The sequence below is a fragment of the Dermacentor variabilis genome, chromosome 11 (genome assembly GCF_050947875.1).
Source record: "Dermacentor variabilis isolate Ectoservices chromosome 11, ASM5094787v1, whole genome shotgun sequence".
Taxonomy (NCBI): domain Eukaryota; kingdom Metazoa; phylum Arthropoda; class Arachnida; order Ixodida; family Ixodidae; genus Dermacentor; species Dermacentor variabilis.
Window position 1 is genome coordinate 91,802,611 of NC_134578.1, and position 18,223 is coordinate 91,820,833.

Here is an 18,223-nt window from a genome sequence, read left to right on the forward strand (position 1 = left end):
AAATGTCTGTAGAATCTTTTTAATGTGTCTGTTTAAAAATACCCTAAAGTCATTTTTTTTCCTTTTTATTTCAGATTTCTTTGAGAGAGATTCCACTGTTTACAAGCCGCTGTCGTGACGTCACATCTCGCTTTTGCACTTTTGTAAATATTTGTAATAAACATCGTACATGTTTTTAGTATTTATTCATAAACGACATCGGTCTCTCTGTCCAATCTTTCGTACTGCAACGAAAACTGCCTGCGAATGCCTCTGCTACGTATTCCACTATCCATGGTAGGAAAATAATTCCTCCATGCATATGTACGACGAAACTAGGAAGGAAACTGATTGCTCCAAAAAACAGCTTTGCAGTTAAAAAAAAATTCGTCCCGGCTCTGCGATCAAACACGGAACCAACGACTTCCCTAGGCGGTCCTTCTGCCTAATGAGCCAAACAGAAAGCTGGCCCATCTAAAACGGAGGCCGAATTAATGGGCAACTCCAAGGACAGGGACACATAACATGGCTGATGAGCTTGCCTTTACCTCATGCGTTTGCACCGAACTAATTTTTCCATTTGTCACTACCAGTACTATTACATGTTGTCGCATTATTTTTTAGGTCGTTAAAATGAAGCGCGAAACATAGGAGTGGCTTTTGTCGCAACGATGCGATTAACTAGCGCTACAGGCTGTGGGAAGCACATGAATCACCAACTCATCATGAATCATGAAGTATATAATGAGTCACCAACTGGCCTATCTATACCCACACTATGCTATGTTACTTCTTGCGTTAGCTTGGTCGGCGTGCGACAGACATACGCAGGTTGACACGGACGCTCATGCAAAACTAAATTATTTGGGGGGCTTGTCTTGTTTACATCTTTCTTCCGTGATTGCCCTTTCCCCATTACTTGCTCTTTAACACTTAAACTTTCAGAGTAGCGTTGTAAACGTGCGCATGCAAAACTACGCATATTATGTACAGTGTAGCCATATTAAGAGGAAGCTTTAGCTCGGGCCAAACTCCGATGCGGCTTACTCAAATACATGCAAAACGCAAATACGCTTTTCTCAGATAACCCTTGGACGATTTGAATGAAATTTGTTGCATTTTAAAGAGAAAGTTAAATTATAGTGACTGTTGGAAGCACAATTTCGATTTGTGGCCTGAATTTTGCTTTAAGAAATGACGCTTCTACAGTTATCACTGGAGCCACCTGAAGAAGCCGCTTCTCAGTTGTGCTTATGTGGGTGTTTTTCTAACCTTCAGTGGTGGACGCAGTACGTCTAGAACCGCGGCGTCCTGCACTCTACGCGGTTGTACGGGATTGGTGACCACGCATCGTTACGTAACTTCCCTAATAAAATAGGAGTCCGTTTTAGCACTTGGTAGAGCATTAAACTAGGGATACAAAAAAAAATGTCATTGTTCCGCAAATATACGTTTCTCTATAATTCTTCCAGAGCTAATTAAAAAGAAATGGTACTAGAAATCTTTGTTTTACACTTTCGTTTGTTGACTAGTACTCGGTAGTGCCCTTCGTGCGCTTCTTCCCTGCGCGATTCCATTTGCTGTGGTGCTTTGGTTGCCAAGTAAAGGAGACGCGTATCTCACAGGCGCACCTGTGAGACACCCCTTATTAACGCGATAGCGCTAAGCAGCCCGCGTCGCCGAAAATCCGGCGTCCTGCGTCGGACGTTGCCTCTGCAAAAGGAGTTTCGAACCAAATTCCGAACCACGCACGCCACCAAATTTTCTCATAACTTGTCTTTCATTCCTCACAAAGTAATTCCTCAGAATTTTGAGAACGGCAGACGACAAACAAATGTATTGACAAAAAAAAACAACACAGACAGTGTATTTCCTTTATCTTAACTCTTCTCAGACTGAAATATTAGGAGTGCGAACAATAACCGGAGATAGACCCACGCAAGAGGCCGCGTTTCTGCCAGGAAGCTCGCCTTCCTGCATAGCGCTCGCAGCCAGCGTTTCCCGGTAAACGTTACGGTAACATAAGCTGCAGTTGCGGCGAAGCATGAAAAGTAGTAAGGGGTCTTTGAACGCTATCGCGTTCCACTCTTAAATGCGATGCTCAAGTGTCCTCCAATTCCTTTCATTTCTCTTTTGCGGATTTGCGCGTCTTTACGGCGAACGGTGGGCATTAGTCACATTTGCACTATTAAAGGTCCCCCCCCCCCCATTTGCATAGAAAAGTTTCCTTAGGTTGCCTCACCCCCCCCAACACCGGAAAAAAAAGAATCCTGGGTACGTGCCTCCTACCACCTTGAACAGTGGTGTGCGCCGAGACGTCGACGCGCCGCCGCCGATGTCTCTTGTCGGCGAGGTGGACACGCCATTTAAATAGGTATAAAGATTTCATTTTTAAGTCAATCCAGCTTCGTTTGACATTTTCTGTTGTCTTGCTTCATTCTTTTGCCTGTCTCAAGCATAAATTCATGTCAAGCAGGGGAGCAATGAATAACACAATACAAGCAAAAGTATCCCCGCGCTCCACGCGTCAGGGCATTCGTGTCATCACAAGTCGGCGCAACGTGGGATTCCGGAACGTCTTCTCGAAAAGCGTAATATGGCACAACGAGAAGAAACAGCGGCCTCGATGGCTACGCCGGTATCAAGGCTTGAGGGTCATTGGCACGATAGCTGCTGGTAGATTCGGTGATATGTCTGATAGCGGCATCGACGCGAGAGATGCAACGTGCAACAGGGTAGAAATTCCTGGCCCCGATGTGTTCAAGATGTCGCTTCGAAATTTACGCACTATTCCGGCCGAGTTTTTCTACCTCTCTACATGTAAAAAAAAATGTATTTGCTTACATGCCTACTGCAAGGTGCTGTTTCTTGATAGCGTTCATATAAAAAACTGAATGCAGCTGACACCGATAGCTGGAATGAACAATACGACACTTTCGACGTGCACTCGAAAAAGGACTGATTTTTTTTTAAAATTACTGTGCATCCGAGAAACGCCTGCATTTCTACTAATCCACACTTCGTCCATTCGAACTGGCGATGACGAGTTAACAAATTGACCAAATTAAATAAATTAAATTATAAGGTTTTACGTGCCAAACCACTTTCTGATTATGAGGCACGCCGCTGTGGAGGACTCCGAATATTTTGAACACCTGGGGTTATTTAACGTGCACCTAAATCTAAGTACACGGGTGTTAAGCAAACTTGATTTCCACCGCATCATAACATAGCTGAAGAGAAAAAAGGTTCATTTGCTGCAGAAAGAAACAAAGTATTTTGATAATTTTTTTCTTCTGGGAAAAAGGACGTTATAAGAAAAGTTAAAGAAGCAAATGGTGTTTTACATTCAGAACAAGTGATTTCACTTATTATCCAGTCGGGAATGTGCGTTATCACATGTGCTGATTGGTTGACAGTTTAATGGCGTAGCCCCGCAAAAGTTAGTCAAAGAAGAGGCCTGTTTTGTTTTACGTAAAGCATATTGTGTAAACACAATCTCATTCACAACAAGTTGAAACAAGTTTAACATATTTGGACAGTGCCACGTGCGCCGTTGCCGGCTTAGCAATCGTGGACCAATTCACTAACCCTTTGCTCAATGGAAAAAATATCTTTTTTAAACCGAGGCCTAGAAAAACAGAAAACACTTGAAACAACGACACAACAGCAAGACACTGCATATTTGTGGAGAGAGCAATGCGCAAACATACTCAACGTAGACGCTTTCAGATATATGGCCATTTTTTTTTTAGTGTACTGGCTGAAAAGCAAAAGACTTGTAGAACGCTTTGTATTTCTCTCAATTTCAACACCTCTGTATTCGCTCCTCTCAGCCCTTAGTGGGACAACGCCAGAATTTCAGCCAGTTTAGCAAAGAAGGATGTAGCGAAACGGCTTTTTTAAATTTGTGGTTTCGGTTTTGCTTTCGCCGCGCAAACGAAAAATGGCCGTGCGCCGCAGTCAATGAATAAACCGGCGCCGCGCCGATGACGCCGCCGCAGCGGATTAGAAACGACCACCACGCCGCCGCCGATCGAAACACACACGGCACACACCTCTAACGGATGGATGGATGGAGGTTATGAGCGTCCCCTTCGGAACGGGGCCGTGGGTAGCGCCACCAAGCTCTTGCTATTATACTGTTTAATGTGCTACCTAGGTTAAAAAAGAAAAAAAAAACACTATGAACTTCCACAACCAAATTTTCTGATCCCCTATTGCGAACTGTGCTTTTGTACGCCTCCGTTTTGTCGTTTCCCTACTTCCGCCAATCCTCCAATCGCTTCTTACTAATCCCTATTGGGGACATGTTTACGTTTCCACTGCTCTCGCTGAACCCAAGGGCTTCAAGGAGGCCAGTGGTGCCTAAATCGACCGCTGGGTAGACGTCTTCACATTCTAATAAAACATGTTCCATAGTTTCCCCAACTTTACCGCAGCAAGCACATGCTTCTTCTGCCTTCTTACATCGCGCACTATAGGTGCATGTTCTAAGGTAAGTAAGTAAGTAAGTAAGTAAGTAAATTTATTTTCCAGGTTCAACTGGAGGGTTTTCTGGCAAAAAGCTGCATGAGCAGCTTGACTATGTCCAGAAAACCCCTACAAGCAGTAGCACACGAGTGGTACAGAAATCTGACACACATACAATAGTTACAGTCAATAAAGAGAAAGCATTCACCAGTTATACATACAGAGTGTAACAATCCATTGCAAAAAAATAAAATTAAACAATAAAATCGAAAATAGAGACGCTCAAATGGTCATACAAATGTTCAGAGTAAAATAGGAATAATCAAGCAAAACATAAATGACATAAAATCACATTTCAACAAAATATTTCCGCAGTTCAGCTTTAGTATATCCTATTGTGTGTTTATATGTGTTTAGAACATGGGTATCCCGATCTTGCTTCGAAAAGTAATGAGCTTCCCTTCTAGTTATCATAAATTGTTTCTTTCGTGATTTCGTCTTTTCCTCGTAAGTAGTTACTCATGGCAGGTTTCTTTTCCATTGCCGCCTCCCGTGAGATTATTTCAACCTGTATGACTTTCCGCTTGACGTTCTTTGTTGCTGTGTTGCCCACCCTCCAGGCCGCATACTTGCTGGTAAGCTTCCTAGTTCTTTTCCTCCATTGGGAATCAACGTTTTTCCTGTACAGATCGCTCAGCACTCTCCCAGCCCATTTACTTTCTTCCATATTCCTCAGCCGTTCTTCATACTCAATTTTACTGCGAGCTTGCCTTACTTCAAAACTAGTCCAGCCCATATCGCCCTGCACAGCTTCATTTGTAGTCTCCACGTGGGCGCCCAATGCGAGGCGACCCACAGACCTTTGTTTCCCATCGAGTCCTGATTGTCCCCTGATTTAAAGCAAACAACCGCATTACCAAAAGTAAGTCCTGGAACCATTACACCTTTCCACATACCCCGGAGGACCTCGTACCTTTTGTATCCCCATAGCGCTCTGTGCGTCATTATGGCTGAATTTCTCTTCCCTTTCACTGTTATTGTTCCTTCCTGTGTTTCCATATATCTATTGCCATCGTGTATCCATATACCAAGGTATTTATATTCTCTGACCGGAGGTATTTCCTGGCCCTGTATCGCCACTCTCTGTTCACTGTTTTCATTGAATACCATAACACCTGATTTTCTAACACTAAATTTCCAACCTAAATTGTTGCTTTCTTGTCCACAGATATTAGCCAGACGTTGCAAATCACTTTGCTTGTTAGCTAGCAACCCAATGTAGTCCGCATAAAATAAACCTGGAAGCTGCTGCTCTACTACTGTGCCCGCCTGTTTGTATGATACATTAAAGCCGATATTACTTCCTTCTAGCGTCCTCTCCATCCTCACTATGTACATCATAAAGAGCAGTGGGCATGAAGGGCATCCCTGCCCCAGTCCCTTTTTGATCTGAACTTTCGTCTCGCTCCTCATCCCTTTCCTTTCGACGCAGACTGTATTTTCTAGGTAAATCTCTCTCAAAAGCTGTAGACAATCATCCCCAGAGCCTTCCTCTTCCAGAATATCCCATAAAATGTTGCGGTCTACGTTGTCATAGGCTCCTGTTATGTCTAAAAAGGCCACATACAACGGTCTGTTTTCTACTTTTGATATTTCAATACACTGCGTAAGAACAAATAAGTCATCATGTAAACGCCTACCTATTCTGAAGCCATTCTGAAGTTCTCTAAAAATGCCATTATTCTCTGCCCATACATGAAGATTTAATTCGATTGCCTGCACTGATGTCCTGTATATTACCAATGTAATGGTCAAATGTCTATACTAGTGAATTCTATCTTTCTCCTCCTTACCTTTATAAATTAAATTAATTCTACTTTGTCGCCAACTGTCTGGTATTCTTCTATCTTATAAAGTTTTTTTCCACTGCTTTCACCACAGCTTCCTCACTTTTTGGTCCTAGTTAATTAATCAGCCTAACGGAAACCTCGTCTAGCCCTGTGGCTGTGCGCTTAGGAATTTTCTTTTCGGCTTTCTCCGAATTGAAATTTGTAAGCACCAGCTCCTTTTCGATCTGGGTCTCTTTCACGCTCTTGTTTTCTTCAAGTACAACCTCGTCATTGCCTTGGAAAGATTCGGCTGTTTCTTTTCGGATGTAATTTATTGCCGCTTCTCCTTCCAGTATGTTTTCATCTTCGTCTAGGGTATGTTGTTGTATTGTTGTTGACTTCCTGCCTAATAATTTTATTTGGTTCCAAAATATTCTAGCTGCGGCCTTCTTTATCTCACGTATCTCTGACAACCGACGTTCACGTTAACCTTATAATTTTGCTTGAACTAGTATTTGAACCATAGACTTTTTCTCCCGGTATATTTCCCATTTAATGGTTACTTTATCCTGCGGCAATTGCGCCTTCTTTGCGTGCCTATGCTCTCGGGATGCTTTCTGTCGTTCGGCGATCGCTTCTCGTATCTCGCTGTTCCACCAGCTTTTCGGTTTCTTTTTTTTTTCGTTTCCAACGAACATGTTGTTTCTCTTTCCGTATTTCTGTCATTATTACACTTAGAAGCTCACCATATTCCCACTCTTTACTTGACCACTTGCCAAGTTCTTCGTCGACTCTAGTGACTATATATGTTATTTGTTCAGCGTTCAAATTTGGACTGGCCATATTGCACTCCTTGCTCTCTTTCCCAACTACATATCCTGTTTTCAAAATGATGCGTTTATGGTCATTCCCTATGATGCTATACCCTTCCTCATCAATGACCGTTTCTCTCAACTTATCATGAATTCCTTCTCTCATCAGACTGTAATCAATGGTTGATTTGTCGGTTTCCCACTTCCCACGTGATCTGCTCTTCACACTTAGGCCCTGTATTCACGATAACGAGGTTATGTCGCTCACAAAGGTCTAGCATTGACTTCCCGTTGTTGTCGGCATAGCCATCTAAATCCTGTATGTGGGCATTCATGTCACCTAATTGGAAAATTTCAGCACCATTCCCGGAACCCTTAATATCAGCGCTTATGCATTCCACTAACTCTTTTTTCCTTTCTGTGCAATTATTTCCGGTCCACAAATACGTAACGCCCAGCCAAGTTTTTTTCCCACTCACTGTACCTGATAACCAAAGATCCTCCTGACATTTTGAATTTAGTCATTTCCATTTCGATCCCCGATGGATGAGCATTCCGACTCCCCCTCCTTTTCTTTCCGACTTAGTTCTGTTGCACCCTTCCCAAACATAATTCTCAATAACTAGAGGCTCTTCCGAGTCCCTAAGGTGCGTTTTTGTAACCGCATACACCCCTATTTGTTCTCTATTTAACTGCTCCTCAATCTCTGCCCACTTTTGCTTTCTTCTCCCGTCCTGCATGTCTATGTAGCCTATTGCATATCGAGTTCTCTTTCTTGCTTTCCTCCTGTCTCTATAGTCGCCGGCGATGCTCTTCTGAGGGTGCCCTAGCGGATCTTCTTCATTACTGCCTACTCTGGCCTCCTGAGCGCCCGCGGGCCCCCTAAAAAAGCAACAGCGCGACCACCAAGTCGCCAGCCCACTTTTCGTGAAAGCCCGTAATTGAAGTGGATCCTGTCTCGTTTAAAACCACCACACCTTCTCACTTCTCTGTTTACTTTGGCAACCTCGAAGTGTTTCTCTCGGCTCATTTTCCATATCGCCTCATTAGTAGCCACTACGGCTCTTTGTACGTGACTGCCACGTACAAGCACCTCCGGCACCGTGCACACCATGATCTGCACCTGAGGGGAGCTTTGAAAGGTGGCGACGCCATCTAGCGCTGAAGGTTACGGTTTTGTTTCGGATAGTTTCCTGCGCGCAACATAGAGGGCACTAGGCGCCCATGAGGTTGCTGTTTCTGTTGCTGTCGATTCGCCGCCCATTTGGTAGAATTCTCGTAAATTCAAGCTGCGACTGCGGTTCGCCCGCGGATTACCTTGACTGGGCTGGATGAGAATCGAACTAACCGTTACAGTTACTTTTATGAACCGTTTTAGGACAGCCACTACACCTTCGCGCGCAAATTCTGAGCACATATTTCGCTGACGGCGTGCCGCTCACCGAATTTATGTCAAAAATGCGTTTTCAACAGCGGGTAAGGAAACGGGCAAGTTGTCCGGGGGGATGGGGGGGGGGGGAGGGGGGGTATATGAACTGCTTCCGCCTGGGCGCTGCAGGTGTATGGCGCTGGGTGTTCGGTTGAAGAGAGAGCTAGAGAGAGAGAAGTTGGGGGCAGTGAGGGACGGGACCACGAAGTAGAGGGTAGATGCATCCGTTCGTCGACGGTCTGCCGTCTCCGCTTTTCCTTCGCTGCTCCGGGCGCCGGATCGCTCGCTGCGCTCGCTGCCTGCAGGGGAGCTGCTGTCACGTGTTCTCTTCGTCCGCGGACGCTTCCGTTGGCGAAGAGGAGCCGCGCGACCGGGGAGCGGAACAAACGGCGCCTTGCTGGCGCCATTTTGCGAATGTGACGCCGTTGCTCGTGGCGGTGAAGAGAGAGCCTCCTGACGCCTGGACGATTTGCGTCGGTCCCTGTCGCTATCGTGTGGTGTAGCAACGACGTGCCCGTGCCTTGCGTCTCTGTGTCAACCGATACACATATGGCCATGTCGCATGATGCCCTGATGTACTTCCTTGCTCTCATACAGCAGCGTCCCGCGTTGTGGGATGTGTCCAACGATGATTACCAGATCCGCCCGCTCAAGCAATCCCTGTGGGAAGAGATCACAGCGCAGATGACACGGAAATGGCCCTCGTTCGGCCCCTACAACACAGGTAGGTAAAGTGGTTGTATATGAGCTATGATATCTTGTTATGGGCCGTCTTGCGCTGGAGTTTGAGGTATGGTAGTGGCGGCGCGCGAAACGTTATCTGGGTTGTACCAGCTTGGGTAGTATTGAGCCCTGGTTGTGGCGAAGCACGTTTCTAGCCTGAGTTTTGCATCGATTCGCGCTTTTTTCTGCCCTGTTGCGAGTGCGAAAAAGCTCGTCACTTCACACAGACCACGCCGACCACGCTGCGAGCTCGTCGCAGCCTATAGTTTAAGGAAAACGGACTCTCCGTGAGACGTAATGCTGGAAGCAGAAGGAATCGGCGACGCCGATCCGGAGAGACCTGGCTCAGCGTCGAAAAAGCGTCACCGTCGTTACTTCTGCGTCGTGGGTTGCCATGAACAAAAAGGCCTGAATCCCAACATCAGATTCTACCGTTTTCCTTCAAGGCCTCACGAAGTGGAGCGTCGGGCGCGCTGGATAGCTGCAGTTCGTCGCGCTGGGTAAGCGAAACTTCGCGCCATGCTGACTGCTTCGCCTGTCTTGACGCTTGCTTGATTATCTGCGTTCTAAAATTCGGTCTTTTGCACCTACAGACCCGACGGCAGACTGCCATAGCAGCAGGGATGGCTAGTGATTCACGATTCGAGACCCGGCCACAGCGACAATTAACAATTCGACGGGTGCGAAGTGGTGAAGTGACCAGGTGTGTGCAAATGAGCACAAATGGTCGGGCCGATTCGGTGACAATTCACTACCCCACTACGAACAGCACAGGTTAGCGATCCTTGACCTCAAACCACCACGTTAAGGCGGCGCAGCAAGGTAGTATTGATTGCAGCACATCGATGTTCGAGCGCTGTCATTAAAAGCTACATGAAGCGAGCAGCGCACGAGCTCACGCTGCAGCGCGATTCGCGCGTACGTTACTGCGGGCTCATATGCATTGCATCAGTTATTTATCAGTTGCTAAAAGGACAAATGGCCGCTACTACAGTGCAGGCATAACTACTTGTCTAGCGGCACGCAGTCAACAAAGACTGCAAGAGGCCCGCCGTTTCGCGGCATGTCGAAATACCGCTGCGGTGCGTACCGTCGTGCGCTCAAGCAGTTGTGTACACATGATGTCTGCTTATCGCCGCTGTGAATTCATTTATAGCAAGCATTTCCTCGCGTTTGTGCGCCTGAACCTAGCAGCGTGCTAACCTTACCTGAAGTTCAACTTCGTACGGGACTCGCTTCATTTGCGATTGACGCCGCGCTAAAACTTCGCCGCTTATTTCTTGAACGGCGTACACGTATTCGGCGTTGCATAATTTATCGCCTTTACGCATTGTGCCACCCCTGAAAAAAATCATCGGCGCCCGATATTCGCTGCAAGCCGTGGTACAACAAAACCGAAAGTGGCGGGTCCATATTGTAAACGTGCTTTCCGAAGCAGACGACCGACCTTGGTACTACCCAGTTCAGGAAAGACGTCGCTTTTTAGCAACATTTTCGCAGCGCCCCCTGGGCAATGCAAGAGCCCCTTGTCACGATAACGTCTCATGTGGGGCAAAAAATTTTTCATAGTGTTGAAGTTACTGCCTAATACTGTATTAAGTTTGTATCTTAGACAACAATAGTGCGCTTCGAATAAAGGCTTAAGTGATATTTTGGCAAGTGGGTTCTAATTAAAACGCTATTAGCTCTTGCAGTGTGTTATCTACGATCTGTCCTGCCTTTATAGCAGTTTATCGTGTCTTGGTGATAAAACTATCATTAATGTGCATTCGTTTTCACGAGCATTAAGCCATCTTGTAGTGTTGAAGAATTGCTGAAGCATATTTGGCTCATTATTGTACTCTCTTTATATTTGCAGTTCATTCATTAGTAAATTTGTACAATTGAACGAAAAAACCAGTCAAAAACACAAACGACAAGGGGAGAGGCTCACACCACAACGACTGGACTATCAACTGAGGTTTATTAGAATCGGTGTAGTCCCAGCAAGGCCAGCAGAGCATGCGCAACTGCATCATCGCTAATCACATAGTGTGAAAAGACAAGAAACGCTTCTATCGTGACCGACTTAGAAATTCAAATTCTTTTTCAAGTAAGCGCACCGAGGTTGTACTAACGCAGTCATCACCTAATAAACTGATGTAGTACGCTTCCAAGATTTCCCGCTCTTCTTTGCCCTTGCCCCTACCAAGAATCGTCACATTGCTAAACAAAGGATAACAACCACACTCATTGCAATGGCGAGGCAAGTTTGCACTGTTATCTGACCCCAGGGAGGAGTGGTGCTCACGCAGGCGGTCATTAATACATCGACCGGTTTGGCCTATGTAAAATCTTTCGCACGTGAGAGGGAACTTATAGACAACCCCTGCAGCACATGCCGTAAAATGGTTTTCATGCTGCGTTGTGCAAACGTGGTTCCTTGCCCTGCCTCGAGAAATGCACGAGCACAGACCCGAAAGCTTACAAGGGGCAGAGAACACAACACTTACTCCCTGCTTGGCGGCAACCTTCTTGATATTGTGGCTCACTTTATGCACATACGGCATAACTTCAAGTTTCCTACGTTCAGTTTCCCCACCATCTGCCAGCTTCGTACATTCCTTCTTTAGCCTCTGAAGCAGCGATTCAGCCACCGCTTTCAGAAGAGGCGGAGGGAACCCTGCGGCCTCTAAACGTTGGGATTGTGCGTCAAAGCTACTTTTAATGGCGTGGTGACAGCTTCTTTCAAGTGCATTGCGGAAACAATTGATTGCAATCCCTCTTTTCATAATCTTTGAATGTGCAGATCCAAATGGTAGAAGAGCTTTCTTGCCCCTAGGTGAAAACATCCAGCACAAATGCCCGTCATGAAAGAATGTTAGTTGCAGTTCTAGGAACCTGATGGAATGATTGCTAGGAAGTTCATGAGTGAAATTAAGAGTGCGTGAAGAAGCTTTAAAAGCAGTCAATACATCGTCTACTGCTGCGGGCAGAGTGTCATTTGGTAAAAGCTCTAAAAGTACTAAAAAATCGTCCACATACCTAAAAATTTTGCATACACGCTTGTTTAAAAGGAAGCCTTGAAGTTTCCTGTCAAATTTTGCTAAAGATATCTGGGAAAGCACTGGGGCAACACTAGAACCAATACATATTCCTTTTTTCTGAAGGAACAAGGAACCTTTGAATTCAACAACAGTGGATGCCAGATAAAAGGACAGGAGCTCTAGAAAGGCATCCACCGACATACCACATGCATTCCGGAAGTTTACAGCACTGCAGTGATCAATAAGTTCACGCACAGCTACAAAGAGTTCATCATGGGGAATGCTGTAGAAGAGGTCTTCAATGTCGACTGAAAAGGCCATGTTGGTACCAGGGATCCCACTATTAAGGACCTCTACCACCGCTGCCGAGCTAGCCACGCTGAATCGATCCTGCACTGGGAGGGCCGTCAACTGTGGCTGAAGAAAATGACTCACTAACTTCTGCCATGAACCTGTCTCCGTGATGATGGCTCTCAGAGGGCAACCCACCTTGTGTGTTTTTGCTGAAAAGAACACTTGCAGGCGGTTTCCCTTGCAATTCATGACACTTCGCGAAAGTTTTTCCAAGTTGTTTTCTTTCAGGAGCTTCACCATGAATTGCACGTCATGAATTGCAAGGGAAACCGCCTGCAAGTGTTCTTTTCAGCAAAAACACACAAGGTGGGTTGCCCTCTGAGAGGCATCATCACGGAGACAGGTTCATGGCAGAAGTTACTGAGTCAGTTTCTTCAGCGACAGTTGACGGCCCTCCCAGTGCAGGATCCATTCAGCGTGGCTAGCTCGGCAGCGGTGGTAGAGGTCCTTAATAGTGGCATCCCTGGTGCCAACATGGCCTTTTCAGTCGACATTGAAGACCTCTTCTACAGCATTCCCCATGATGAGCTCTTTGTAGCTGTGCGTGAACTTATTGATCACTGCAGTGCTGTAAACTTCCAGAATGCATGTGGTATGTCGGTGGATGCCTTTCTAGAGCTCCTGTCCTTTTATCTGTCATCCACTGTTGTTGAATTCAAAGGTTCCTTGTTCCTTCAGAAAAAAGGAATATGTACTGGTTCTAGTGTTGCCCCAGTGCTTTCCCAGATATTTTTAGCAAAATTTGACAGGAAACTTCAAGGCTTCCGTTTAAACAAGCGTGTATGCAAAGTTTTTAGGTACGTGGAAGATTCTTTAGTACTTTTAGAGCTTTTACCAAATGACACTCTGCCCGCAGCAGTAGACGATGTATTGACTGCTTTAAAAGCTTCTTCACGCACTCTTAATTTCACTCATGAACTTCCTAGCAATCATTCCATCAGGTTCCTAGAACTGCAACTAACATTCTTTCATGACGGGCATTTGTGCTGGATGCTTTCACCTAGGGGCAAGAAAGCTCTTTTACCATTTGGATCTGCACATTCAAAGATTGTAAAAAGAGGGATCGCAATCAATTGTTTCTGCATTGAACTTGAAAGAAGCTGTCATCACGCCATTAAAAGTAGCTTCGACGCACAATCCCAACGTTTAGAGGCCGCAGGGTTCCCTCCTCCTCTTTTGAAAGCGGTGGCTGAATCGCTGCTTCAGAGGCTAAAGAAGGAATGTACGAAGCTGACAGATGGTGGGGAAACTGAACGTAGGAAACTTGAAGTTATGCCGTATGTGCATAAAGTGAGCCACAATATCAAGAAGGTTGCCGCCAAGCAGGGAGTAAGTGTTGTGTTTTCTGCCCCTTGTAAGCTTTCGGGTCTGTGCTCGCGCATTTCTCGAGGCAGGGCAAGGAACCACGTTTGCACAACGCAGCATGAAAACCGTTTTACGGCATGTGCTGCAGGGGTTGTCTATAAGTTCCCTCTCACGTGCGAAAGATTTTACATAGGCCAAACCGGTCGACGTATTAATGACCGCCTGCGTGAGCACCACTCCTCCCTGGGGTCAGATAACAGTGCAAACTTGCCTCGCCATTGCAATGAGTGTGGTTGTTATCCTTTGTTTAGCAATGTGACGATTCTTGGTAGGGGCAAGGGCAAAGAAGAGCGGGAAATCTTGGAAGCGTACTACATCAGTTTATTAGGTGATGACTGCGTTAGTAGAACCTCGGTGCGCTTACTTGAAAAAGAATTTGAATTTCTAGTGTCGGTCACGATAGAAGCGTTTCTTGTCTTTTCACACTATGTGATTATCGATGATGCAGTTGCGCATGCTCTGCTGGCCTTGCTGGGACTACACCGATTCTAATAAACCTCAGTTGATAGACCAGTCGTTGTGGTGTGAGCCTCTCGTCTTGTCCTTTGTGTTTTTGACTGGTTTTTTCGTTCAAGTATGTACCAACTGGCCCAGATTTCAACCCTTTTGTATAATTGGAACTTCGCCAACTAAATTGTACTTAGCGGAAACAGTATCAACTAGAGCACTGCACGGGCCTGAAAGTGCTATGCGACGGCCCGTCCGAGCTCGACTCGGTAGTTTCAAACCTGACCCGTACCCGGCCCTGGCCCGAAAGATTCGGGCCCGGTCTGTGACGGCGCACTGGGGATTGTAATTTTGCACACTCATATCTTGTTATGTAGGCAAGCGCGGCCGGAACCTATGTTCAGTTTCTCCCCCTTCAGCAATACAAGACTCCGAATTACGGGGACGACGAAGAATTGCTTTTTCGGTGTAACACAACCTCTGCGTTAATTCATGAAAAATCAGACAACCACCCATTCGTACCAATCGCTACAAAGGAAACCAATACGGGTTCCTACAAAGGAAAGCCTCGTAGTTGAAGAAAAATTCGTCCCGGTCCGGGACTCGAACCCGGTACCACCGCCTTTCCGGGGCAGCCGCTCCACCATCTGAGCTAACCAGGCGGCTAGCAGATGGCAAAGTGAAGCCACTGTCATATGTCATAAGTCATATTTCAACAACCTGCCCGTCTCTCTGCTTTTCTGGATTTTTCACTGTTGTAGCGTCTGCCGCCCCACATCTCGCCGTGATGGTTGTTCAACCCGAGACCCCGCCCGGCTCCGGTTGATCAGCGGGAATCGCCTCGAGGAAGAGAGGACAGACACCTAGTGGCAGCGAGGACACTGAACTGCACTCAGCACCAGCTGACGAGTCATCGCAAGACGGTTTTGAACCTGTCTTGCACCGCAGAGCCAAGCGAAGGAACGTGAATGCATCTTCGGAGTAAAGTTCGTTCACCGTAAAAATCTGCCCCTCAACGATGGCCCCATACCATTCTATTCGTGCCAGAAAATCGACTGACAATCTGCGCATCCTCAACAGGCAAGCACTGTCCTTTCTTGAGAACACTGTTCCAAACGAAATCAAGGACGTCAGGCAAGACGCACGGAAAAAAACATCTTGGCCATCAACGTGGTAACCCTGATTGCGTGAATAACCTGACTGCAGCGTGTAACGCAGCTGGGCAACATAAGGGTTCGATCCATTGCGCCAGCGGATCGCACCACCATTGCAGGAGTCATTTATGACATTGATATTGAGATCCGCGATGCGCGCGAGAAGAATGTTTTTGTGCAAGCCGACCGTCTTGGTAAGACACGTTGTGTGAAATTAACATTCAAGGGCGATAGCCTTCGCCCCTACGCCACCCGGTTCGACCGTTTATTACAAAACAGCTGCAATGTTATAACTGCCAGAAGACCGGCCATGTGAAGAGCGTTTGCACAAATTCTGACATGTGTCCCCGATGCGCCGAACCCTGCTCTGAACAAAACTGTAGTGCTACTGTTTTCAAGTGCTCTAACTGTCAAGGCGCTCACAGTGCTTCTTCCAAAGACTGCCAGAAGATTAGGAAATAATTTTCTTTGCTCAAGCGAATAGTTAGGACAGTTCGACCCGCAAGGAAGCCGCTGAAACAGTGGGACGTAGACAACGTCGCCGTAGACGGTCCTCACGTAGGAGTGCGACTGGTTCGAAAAATGTCTTACTTACTCAAGTAACGATGTCACCTGCAGTTCCCAGCGCAGCAAACGCTGACACTGGACGGCAGAAAACCCCGAAACGTCTCTCTTCAAATGAATGGCCGTTACTTCCAAGTAGATGACCTGTAGAAAAGCAACAGCAGGTGCCGCATCCAGTACAACAAGCATCTTCCTCAGATTAGACGATGAGTGAAACGGCAGCAAGGTGAAAGCAGGAGCCAACGTTTCGACAAGGGGACTTGTCTTCTTCAAGGCGACCCATATGCTTTCCTCGCCACAGCATATATAGGTGGGCTTCCTCTAAAGGGGAGAGAACGTAAGTCGGGTGGGTGCGGATACGAGCGAAGGTGGTTTGGCGGCGAGGGTGCCGAATCGAGAAGAAAGGAGCGCTGTGCACTAGGTCAGGGACACGGCCATCTGTTAATAGACAGTTTTAGTTTAGCGTACGCAACTATAGCGTAGGCTGTACGCTATTATATAGCGTACGCTAAGCAGCGCACGTTTTCTACAATTTCAGTTGGCCGACGATATCTTTGGATCTCTGAGGCCATGTGCCGTCGTTGCGACTATTTCGCGCCTGTAGCGATAGGTGGCGCTGACATCTCGAACGTTTCTTTTGTTATGCTTCGACTCGTTCGAAACGAGAAGCGATCTCTAAAACACCACGAAGTTATCCATAATACTGTGTCGTCGAAGCGGCCTGAGACTAAGCGAAAGCCGTTTACACAGTCATTTGCTACGAACGAAGCGAATTTTACAAAAGCAACGCCAAATTCAATTCGAAGCGGGCAGCCGGGACCGCCGCCATGTTTCCCGCAAACTCCGCAAACCACGCAAAAACGTTAACGCTAATTCGTTTGCGTTGCGTACGCCCGCTATACCAGCTATTTCGTTTAGCGTTCAGCGCATGCGCAGTGCGACCCGCTATTCTTTAGCGTACGCAATGGAATAGCGTACGCTATACTAAAACTGTCTAATCACGCGTCAACGCCCGTGTGTCAGCTGGCGTGTCAACAGCGTGCACAGCAGCCATCTACCTGTTTCGCTGGTGGTCTCGAGCTATCCTCTTTCCGAAAGAGATAATAGAAGGAGAGGCAGAAACTGGTGCCCGCAAAAAAAGAAAAGGAAATACTGAAATGGAATAAATAAATAAATAAAAGGAAACGAAGGAGGAAAACGGAAGAAAGAAAAAGACAACGCTAAGAAACTAAACTAATGCAATGACATTCAGCTTGGTTTCTTAGCGTTTTTTTTTTCTTTCCTTTTTCCGTGTTTTTCCCGCTCTATACAATATAAATTGATGACGTGCAACGGTAACGCTCATATGTAACCACATTTACCGTGCAACAGGCAATTATTTCTTTTTTTACAGCAAAGCTGTTAACCCTTTCAGGGTCGATATTTTTCGCCATATGTGACTGCCCAAGGGCGATTCTTTTTTATTACAGATTCCAATTCTTTTGAGCACCTATTTCGAAAAAAAAAATTCCATAATTTTTCTAGGGTGACTGTAAAGTGAGAAAAAGAAATAACGCTGGGCGTTACGCCTGTAAGAATATACCTACTCCTTGGTATATAAGACGGGACGCTTGCACCAGGATGCCGATTGTTCGTCCCGCTACGCCGTCAACAAGCGGGTTGATGCGGACGCCATCGCTTGCGTTTTCTCTGTGTCCCAGTTGTTTCAAATCGTCAACGAGCAACGCCGCGATCCTTCATTACGAGCCCTCATCGACCGTCTGGAGTCAACGCCTGGCGACGCTTCTCTCCGGATGTTTCTCCTCAAGGAGGGGACATTATACCGCCGCAACTTCGATCCACACGGCCTTGGCCTTCTGCTCGTAATTCCATCACACCTGCGTTCGACTGTCCTCCAACAGCTTCACGACGCTCCCTTGGCTGAACACCTGAACACTTGGGCGTCTCGCGCACATACGACCGTGTACGACGTCGATTCTTTTTGCCGGGTCTCGACCGCTCCGTGCGGCGCTACGTTGCCGCTTGTGAGCCCTGTCAGCGCCGGAAGAAGTCCTCGACACTTCCAGCT

General features: G+C 46.5%; 2 protein-coding genes across 8 annotated transcripts in view; both read left to right on the top strand.

Annotated features, from left to right (window-relative positions):
• LOC142563855 (prestin-like) overlaps positions 1–196 on the top strand; it is a 275,908-nt gene extending 275,712 nt beyond the window's left edge. For all 7 annotated transcript variants that reach the window (XM_075674524.1, XM_075674525.1, XM_075674527.1 and 4 more), the window contains one exon: positions 75–196. In XM_075674524.1, the coding sequence (XP_075530639.1) occupies positions 75–84 (10 nt within the window). In that variant the 3' untranslated portion in view covers positions 85–196. The remainder of the gene's footprint in view (positions 1–74) is intronic.
• Positions 197–8,671: 8,475 nt separating this feature from the next.
• Positions 8,672–18,223, top strand: part of LOC142564785 (uncharacterized) — a 29,838-nt gene continuing 20,286 nt past the window's right edge. The window contains exon 1 of the mRNA XM_075675938.1: positions 8,672–9,246. Within this exon, the coding sequence (XP_075532053.1) occupies positions 9,072–9,246 (175 nt within the window). The 5' untranslated portion in view covers positions 8,672–9,071. The remainder of the gene's footprint in view (positions 9,247–18,223) is intronic.